This window comes from Oryctolagus cuniculus, chromosome 6 (genome assembly GCF_964237555.1).
Source record: "Oryctolagus cuniculus chromosome 6, mOryCun1.1, whole genome shotgun sequence".
In the NCBI taxonomy this organism is placed as follows: Eukaryota; Metazoa; Chordata; class Mammalia; order Lagomorpha; family Leporidae; genus Oryctolagus; species Oryctolagus cuniculus.
Window position 1 is genome coordinate 63,723,125 of NC_091437.1, and position 8,781 is coordinate 63,731,905.

Genomic DNA, 8,781 nt, shown 5'->3' on the forward strand with positions numbered 1-8,781 from the left:
AGGGAGCCCACATCTTGTGGGACAGCTTAGGCTGCTTCTGGCTACTGGACAGTGCACTCAGGTCCACATGCTTGTCTGGGTATACACCTAGGGCCGTTTCAACGGGAGCTAGCTTTTGGAGGAGGAAACAGTGGGTCCACTTTTGCACTCTGAACGTGTTTGGGTCCACACCTGACCCTTGTTTTGACTCCTTTACATCCTACGTCTGGCTCCCCGAAGGCATCTGAATACGCTGCCCCGACCAGGCTGAGCGCACCGGGCAGTTCTCACCTGCAGCCGTGCTACTTAGGGGACCCTCACGCTTACCGGAGGGGAGGCGGCGAGGACTGGAGCCGCCGGGTTCTGGGATGAGAGAGGTAGAAGAAGCCAGGGGGAAGAGAAGGCGCCGGCACGGGCGGACTGAGCGCCCCTGGGGGCCTCCGCCGGCCGGCTGCGGGGCGCACATGACGGCCGCGGGGGGCCCGGGTGTGCTGGGCGCTGGGCAGCGCGCCCGGAGCCGGGGCGGGGCTCAGGTTGGCCGGGGGAGGGCGGGGGTTGCCCCCCTGTCCCCGCCCCCCACATCCGGGGGCCGGGCCGGGCGCTGGGCTGGCAGCGCGCGGGTGAGTCAGGCCGGGTTTTCCCTCCGCCTCTAGGGCCGGCGAGCGAGTGCCGCGGCGCGCGTTCCCCTCCTCGCCAATCCGGCTCCGGCGCCCGCCCGCCCGCGTTTTCCCGGCGCCTGGCGCTCGCCGCTCCGGCTACGCTCGCAGTGCCAGCCGGAGCCGACGCCGCGGAGGAGGGTTCGAGTCCGCGCGAGGGAACTGCAGCGCGCCCGGGTGCGGAGCGGCGTCCGGCGAGCGCGGCGCCAGCATGGTAAGCCCGGCGCGCGGGGAGCCGCAGATCGGAGGCTGGGGTTCTCGCCATCTCGATGTCCTTGGCCAAGTCGCAGACCCCAGCTGGCCCAGGTTGTAGTCTGAGAGGTGGGCGGGGGTGGCAGGGTTTGGTATGCGCCCAGGTGGCACCGGGTAGGGGACCGACTCCACCGCGGGGCTGGAGGAACAAGACGGCAGCCTCCGCTCTGGGACCCCTGCGCCACCACTGGGTGTGGCAGCCGTCCTTGGCAAAGGAGTGTGATCTCGGCCTCTCCCCCCTGCCCTGCTGCCCCGGGCAGGCCCAGGGAGGGGCCGGGGGAGACGCCCTCCCCCCACCCCACCTTCAGGTAGCCCGAGGATCTCCTGCCTGCAGTTCCGGGGATCCTTGGCCGCCTCCACTGCCCTCCCGGGGGAAATTCCGTGCGGCTGACAACCTCGCCTTCCCTATAACATTTCTCGGCTGCCCCACGCCCTGCTCCGAAATATCCCCCTCCTCCTCTCGCCCCCAGCCCCGTCCAGGCTAGGTTTTGTTGGCTGGAACCCTGATCCAGTGCTGGCCCAGCCTTTGGCCAAAGTGAGGACCGGGACCTTTAGTCTCCCACCCCCAGCCCAGAGGGACAGATTGGACCTGGCGGCTCCGGGGGCAGGGCTCTTCTGCCTGCGGGTTGCGCGTGTGGGTGGGTGTGTGTGAGACTGTGAGTGAATGCGGCCAGCCTGCTCTGCGCCGCTGGAACTAGCAGCTTCCAGGGCTCAGAGACCTTCTGCCGGCAGCAGCCAGTGTTCCTTCCCAACCCAGGGGCAGGTGGGAGGGATTCCAGACTGGCTGTCTGCTTGCAGATGCCCTGGGGAGAACTAGGCACCAGGGCTGGGCAGTCATCATGCACAGCACCTGTGCCCCGTGGGGGACCCCGGTGACCCCCGTGGAGAGGGCCTTCCCCAGGTGTTGAGATTGCTCCTTACCATGGGATGCTGGAAACATTCACTTCCTGTTCCTAGGACCCAGCTTCCCTGTCTGAAGTCGGGTGCTGTGGTGGAGAAGAGGAGAGAGGATGAAATGCAAGGGCAGTGCGATCGTGAGTGGCTGTGGAGTGATCCTCAGAACCACTCCTGCAGGGGTTGGTGTGGGGCTAAGCCTCAAGTGCCGCAAGGGGGGGTAGGGTATGCCAGCCTCTGCCATCCCCTCCCTGGGGCCCCCTCGCCCCTGCCGTCTCTGTGGAGCCAGGGCATTCCAGTCTCATTCCTTTGGGGCAGCTGCAGACACACCCTCTGCAGCACTAATCCCCCAGCAGGTGGTGGGACCCTCCCCCTGGGGCCTGTGGGCTCAGTGCGGGGGCTCACGGCGTGGGGCTTCTGTCCACCACGCAACCCAGGGTGGTGCCCCCTAAATGTGACCCTTGGCTCATTATTTTACCTCCTGGGCTTGGGTTTCTTGTTCTGTGTTGAGGAGTGACAGCTCCCACCTCCTGTGTGTGCTGTGAGGATGTGGTAGTGTCCAGGGTCTGGCCTGGCCCAATAGCAGGTACTAGGATGCTGCCTTCCCTGTGTGTCCCCTTGTCTCTGCTCTGTGGCTAGGGCAGTCCCCCTGTGCCAGCCCCTCAGAGGACAGCAAAGAGTGGATCCCTCTGCATTCAGGCTTCTGGCACTGCTGGCTAATCTTGGGGACAGGAGGGCTGAGTGGCTTGTGAGACAGCTGGGTGGTGGGTATTTTTCTGCCCTGTGCAGCTCTGGGCCCCAGGCAGGTGCTTGGAGGACGCCTCAGCTTTCTGCTCGGACTGCCCCAGCATCCTAGTGAGCTTGCCATCTCCCCAGCCTCCCCAAACCTCCCCCAGGGCAGCCTGAACAGCTGCCGGGGCCTGAGCAGGCAGTCCCGGGCTTCCAGGCAACCAAGAGAAGGAATGTGTGCCTTGGGATAGGCGCGGGATGGGCCCCTTTAGGAAAAGGCACTGTCCCCAGTCTGAGCCTGGGCGGGCAGGAGCTTCCTGAGAGCCGAGGGCCCCAGCTCTGCTGGGAGAGCTGGTCTCAGCAGTCAGGGAAGTTAGCCAGCAGGGGTGCATGTGCAGTGTGGGGCGGGGCCTTAGGGGAAAAGGAAGGGAAGGGGCTGTCTATGCCCCCTTACCACGGCTCCGTAGCTGTGTCCCCTCGTCTCACCACACGTGCACAGCCTGGAGCCTGGGGAGGACACTCTGTGCAGAGGTGATCCTGTTATGTCTGTGTCTGGAAAGGGCCCGGTGCTGTGTGGGTGACCTTGGGCATGGCTGTTGGACATGTTGTCACTGAGGTCTGGTGCTGCTGGGTGGGACTGTGTTGTGTGTGTGGTTGTACGTAGTTGTGGCCTGTGGCTATACCTGGTTCCAGAACTCTTCCCTGGCCCAGAGGCCCTTCCCGGGGAACACGGGATGTCAGTCATCTCTCCCTGAGTCAGGAAGTGAGCATCTGTGAGGGGAAGGTGAGGTGGCCAACGGCCCGGCCCCCCTCCCCCACCCCCGCCGGCTGGCCACATGGAGCTTAAAGTTCACAAGCCCTCCCACCTCCGCTGTCTCTGACACAGCAACGCTTTCAGTAAGGGGGAAGGCGGGCAGGTGATCTCGCCCACTTCCCAGATATGGATACTGAGGCATGGCGAAGGGAGGTGTGTGCGGGCCTGGGGGTGCCCCAGAGAGCGAGTGTGGGGTGGGCTAGACACCAGGTTCCCTGCTGTCCCCTACCCAAAAGGCAGTGACAGGAGTTCAGCGCTCTTGCACAGGGTGTTGGGTGAGCCACATACCCTCCAGTGACAGTTCTTAGGGCTGTGGTTGTCGTCCTGGGTCCTCACAGGACACTTGGCACGGACAGCTTTGGGAATCACACACGTCCTCTCCTGGACCAGCTTGGACCCTGGGGAAGTCACCCCGTCTTTGTGAGACCCTGTGAGGAAGCCCCAGTGAGCTTTTTTTTAAGGTTTGTTTGTTATATTTATTTGAAAGGCAGAGTTAGAGAGGAGACACAGAGAGAGAGAGAGATCTTCCATCCACTAATTCACTCTCCAAAGGGCTGAGCCAGACTGAAGCCAGGAGCCAGGAGCTTCATATGGGTCTCCCACGTGGGTACAGGGGCCCAAGGACTTGGGCCGTCCTCTGTTGCCTTCCCAGGTGCATTAGCAGGGAGCTAGATCGGAAGTGGAACAGCCGGGACTTGAACCAGTGTCCAGATGGGATGCCGGCATTGCAGGTGGCAACTTTACGTGTTACACCACAACGCGGCCCCTGAGTTTATCTTTAAAAAGGGACAGTAACTGTCTCAAGATTCAGTGAGAGCCCAGCACCCATGGCTTCTTGGCTGCACCAGTCCCCTGAGCCTGCACCACCTGTGACACCCCCAGAAGGACTTGTCACCCCTAGTTCACCGGGGACCAGGCTGGGGTGTGCAAACTTGCATGCACGCCCATCTCAGGGCTGGGGGCTGGGAGGGAAGGGCTAGGAATGTTATTTTTGTCCAGGGTGAGGTTGTGCTCTATGGGGGAGGGGGACAGGGCCTCACCCTCCCTCCCACTCCCAGGGAGCTTTGTCTTCCACAAACACAAAACCTGGAAATGGTTGAGGAAGATGGAGCCTCGGGACAGTCATTGTTTGGGGCGGGAGTGGGTGTCCCGGAAGCATACTGCAGGGGTGGCGGGGGACTTGCAGCTGCAGCCTGCCCGCTGGGCATCTGTTTGGCCGTGGGAGGGAGCAGCCGCTCATAGGTGGGAGGCAGGGAAGCTTGCTTGTGTGCATTCGTTCTGCAGGTCCTGTCTGAGCTCCTACTATGTGCTGGGCTCTGGGCTGGGCATGGGCTCCAAGGAGATGAAGTTCCAGTCCAGAGAATGGGGCCAGCACAAGTGGGAGATGAGCAAGCCTGGACCCTTGGAGGCATTCGGGTGTCTGGCTAACTTCTGCTTTAGCCCTGGTCTGCACGAGGGTTATGTCCTGTTATCTTGACCCTTCCTCCAGCATCCCAAGGTGATAAGGGTTATCACTGTATATATGAGGAAGCCAGCGCATAGTGCCTTGGCCACGGTTGCACACTGGCTGGCGTCACCCTACATCAAGTTTGGGACCCACCCCGCTAGGAAGTGGGCTTCACAGTAGCAGCACATGTGGAGACTGGCAGGGGTCCGGCTGCCCCTTCCCTCCACCTCCTGCCAGTGCCCAGAGGTGAACACCTGTTCCGGAAACTGCAGCCATTGTTCACGCCATCCTTCCTCTCCTCGGGCTCTTCCTGTTTGTATCCCGCGCCTGTAGCCCCCAGCCCCACCCATGCCAGATGTTTCCCTCGGGGAGCCGTGACCGTTAGTGGGAAGGAGAGTGGGCAAAGTCCCTGGTCCACTGAGTTCCCTCCCCACCGCACACAGAAGGCGGGGAGCCTGGCGGTGGGACAGTGAGCAGGTCGGGGCCGGACAGAGCTGGAGTCTGGCCTCCTTTGCTGTCTGCTGGGAGGAAGGACCCATCTGCCCCTGCAGGGCCTCCCTGCTTTGCCTCCGTATTACTTGCTGGCCCTCAGCTGGCCCCCTGGGTCCTCCATTGGAGCACTACTCCCTTTTCCTTGGATTCATAGTTAGATGGGCAGGTGGCTTGGGGGGTGGCGCCTCACCCCCTTCTCTTACCAGTCCGGCATTCCTGTCCTGGGATTCCCTCTAGGACCCACTTCTGCCTTGCCAGGACCTGGGCCTGGGCCAGGTGGGGTCGCTGACACAGACGGAAAATCTCCTGGGTTCAGGGCATCTGGGGAGTTGGGCAGTGCATGCCCACCTGTGCCTATGACGGAGCCTCTTGATTTCCAGAAGCGGCTGCGTGTGCCCTGTTGAAATTTGATGGCCACAGCCCCAGGCCCTGCTGGCATTGCCATGGGCAGCGTGGGCAGCCTGCTGGAGCGGCAGGACTTCTCCCCCGAGGAGCTACGGGCCGCGCTGGCGGGGTCGCGGGGCTCCCGCCAGCCCGATGGACTCCTGCGGAAAGGCTTGGGGCAGCGTGAGCTCTTCAGCTACCTGCACCTGCCCAAGAAGGATGGCAAGACCAGCAAGCGAGCCCCTCGGAATGAGCCTGCCGACTACGCCACCCTGTACTACCGGGAACACCCTCGGGCCAGTGACTTCAGCAAGACCTCGCTGCCGGAGCGGGGACGCTTTGACAAGGTGTGCCTCTGCCCACACCCCCTTATGTGGCCTGAGGTCAGGCCTTGGAGACCCTCATGCTGGGGTGGGGTGGGGACGGGGCAGCTGAGATGCGGGAGTCCTGCTCCGGGCTGTCCTGAGGCCAGGTCTCTGCTGGTGGCGTGCACCCCATGATCTCAAAGAGCATCCCCCAGAGGCTGCAGGAGCATCGGGAAGGTGGGCAGAGTGGTCTGTGGGGCTCACACCCACTCTCTCTTCCCGGCAGTGCCGCATTCGTCCATCGGTGTTCAAGCCTGTGTCGGGCACCGGAAAAGGCTTCCTGTCCATGCAGAGCCTGGCGGCCCACAAGGGCCAGAAGCTGTGGCGCAGCAACGGCAGCCTACACACATTGGCCTGCCACCCGCCCCTGAGCCCGGGGCCCCGGGCCAGCCAGGCCAGAGCGCAGCTGCTGCACGCCCTGAGCCTGGATGAGGCCGGCCCCGAGCCTGAGCCCAGTCTGTCCGACTCCTCCAGCGGCGGCAGTTTTGGCCGCAGTCCTGGCACTGGCCCCAGCCCCTTCAGCTCCTCACTGGGCCACATCAACCACCTTGGGGGATCCCTGGACCGGGCCTCGAGGAGCCCCAAGGAGGCCGGGCCACTCTCTGTGCTGAGCTGCCTACCTGACCCGCCGCCCCCCTATGAGTTCTCCTGCTCCAGCGCTGATGAGGTGGTGGCTGTGCTGCCAGACAGCTGTGAGCAGCTGAAGCGGGACCTCGGTGAGCAGGATGGCTCCAGCCCCTTCACTCAGGTGAGGGAACCCCTGTCCTTGGGTCCTATTCTGTCCTTTGGCAACTGGGGTATGAACCAGACACAGGATCCCCGGCTGCCAGCTCACCCACATGGCTCTGGGGACAAGGCAGTAAGAAAGGGACAAACGTCTGGCTTCTGTCCCCATGTGGCAGGGACATCAGGTCACTGCATAGGAATTGGGTGGAAAGGATGGGGAGAGGCTCCCAGGAGAGCCGTGTGCTGGGGATGTCTCACCTCTGGAAGGCATCTCTGATGCAGGTGTATTGGTGGGCAGAGCCCTGGACCCCAGGGCATAGGAGGATGTCAGGGCAGGCTGGAATGTTGGGGTGGGGAGCAGTGGGAGCACAGACTTACAGGACACAAGTGCTTATGTCTGGGGGTGGAGGGTGGCAATCTGTTCATGGCTTTGCCAGCCCTGTCAGATGCCTGTCTCCTGGCAGGTGCTAGAGGAGCGACAGCGGCTGTGGCTGGCTGAGCTGAAGCGCCTGTATGTGGAACGGCTGCACGAGGTAGCCCAGAAGGCTGAGCGCAGCGAGCGCAACCTCCAGCTGCAGCTGTTCATGGCCCAGCAGGAACAGCGGCGTCTGCGCAAGGAGCTCCGGGCTCAGCAGGGCCTGGGCCCTGAGCCTCGGCCCCCCGGCACACACACAGAGGCCGACCTCAGCGCCCGGCCGGAGGAGGAAGCCCGATGGGAGGTGAGTGACAACCTGGGGCTCAGACACTCTCGCCACTGTTGCTGTGGCCCCAATCTCTGCCTGTCCCCCTCAGTGGCGCCCCACCCTCTGTTCTGCTGGGCTTCTGTTCACCCAGATCCCACCTCCCGCCCAGGTATGCCAGAAGACGGCAGAGATAAGCCTCTTGAAACAGCAGCTACGGGAAGCCCAGGCCGAGCTGGCGCAGAAACTGGCAGAGATCTTCAATCTGAAGACACAACTTCGGGGCAGTCGGGCACAAGCCCAGGCTCAGGACGCAGAGCTGGCCCGGCTGCGGGAGGCCGTGCGCAGCCTCCAGGAGCAGGCCCCCCGGGAGGAGGCCCCGGGCAGCTGTGAGACCGACGACTGCAAGAGCAGGGGGCTTCTGGGGGAGGCGGGAGGCAGTGAGGCTGGAGATGGTGCCGAGCAGCTGCGGGCGGAGCTGCTGCAGGAGCGGCTGCGGGGCCAGGAGCAGGCGCTGCGCTTTGAGCAGGAGCGGCAGACTTGGCAGGAGGAGAAGGAGCGGGTGCTGCGCTATCAGAGGGAGATCCAGGGCGGCTACATGGACATGTACCGTCGCAACCAGGCTCTGGAGCAGGAGCTGCGGGCGCTGCGGGAGCCCCCCGCGCCCTGGAGTCCTCGGCTGGAGTCCTCCAAGATCTGAGGCCGGCAATGGGCCGCCAGCAGGGGGCTGCTGTCAGAAGACGCCGCCGGAGAGGGCCGGCTCCTCCCTTACGCAGGTCTGGAGCAGAAGCTGCAGGGGCCGGCCCAGGGCTGGGGAGGCCCGCTGAGAGGAGGGGGACCCAGGGCGGCTGTGGGCTGATGCTAGGGTGCTAGCAGCAGGAGCCAGGACAAGGCCCTCCTGGCAGAGGAGCACCGGGGCAGGGCCTAGCCCTGCTCCCTGGAGTGGGGGTGCCCCAGGGGAGGAGGCTGGGGAACCGGAGCCCTGTGGTGCCCAAAGGCAGGCGAGAGGGAGGCTGGAGACCCAGGCTGAGGTCTTTCCGGAGGGGAGGAAACTGGAATGGGAACATTGGCCTCCCACAGAATAAAACCACATTTTCTACAAGGAGGTGCCGGGTGATACCTAAGGCCTGGCCCTGGCCCCACTGCAGAGGGTTCTGGACCCGGGGCTTGAGGCCAGGTGTGCCCCCATGCCCGTCTGCACAGAGGCAGAATCTTTCTTAGCTGCTGTGTGGGCTGAAATGCCTTTTTGTTTCAGCACCAGTGCATTTTTCAGAAGGAACAGTACTGGGGAACTCTGGGAAGACAGAGCGAGGCCACCAGGGCATCCCAGAACATGAAACGCTGTCTTGGTTTGAAGTCTGGG

At 63.6% G+C, this 8,781-nt stretch overlaps 1 protein-coding gene across 3 annotated transcripts; it reads left to right on the plus strand.

The window, feature by feature from the left end:
* Nucleotides 1-582: 582 nt before the first annotated feature.
* Nucleotides 583-8,520, plus strand: N4BP3 (NEDD4 binding protein 3). Of its 3 annotated transcripts, none has more exons than XM_008255481.4 (6): nt 613-849; nt 1,845-1,963; nt 5,644-5,994; nt 6,239-6,760; nt 7,203-7,457; nt 7,591-8,520. In XM_008255481.4, exons 3-6 carry the CDS (start codon nt 5,674-5,676, stop codon nt 8,116-8,118), a joined length of 1,626 nt encoding a protein of 541 aa, XP_008253703.1. In that variant the 5' UTR covers nt 613-849; nt 1,845-1,963; nt 5,644-5,673; the 3' UTR covers nt 8,119-8,520. The 3 variants fall into 3 exon arrangements, with proteins under 3 accessions (XP_008253701.1, XP_008253703.1, XP_008253702.1); XM_008255480.4 differs by having other exon boundaries at nt 713-849; nt 1,845-1,921; XM_008255479.4 differs by lacking the exon at nt 1,845-1,963 and having other exon boundaries at nt 583-849.
* Nucleotides 8,521-8,781: the final 261 nt, after the last annotated feature.

What these genes read in the sequence shown, in the direction of transcription:
- N4BP3 (XM_008255479.4), top strand. Translation starts at nt 5,674, where the DNA reads ATGGCCACAGCCCCAGGCCCTGCTGGCATTGCCATGGGCAGCGTGGGC. An exon ending in AGCGGGGACGCTTTGACAAG is followed by an intron (nt 5,995 to 6,238) that starts GTGTGCCTCTGC and finishes TCTTCCCGGCAG; the next exon opens with TGCCGCATTCGTCCATCGGT. An exon ending in GCTCCAGCCCCTTCACTCAG is followed by an intron (nt 6,761 to 7,202) that starts GTGAGGGAACCC and finishes GTCTCCTGGCAG; the next exon opens with GTGCTAGAGGAGCGACAGCG.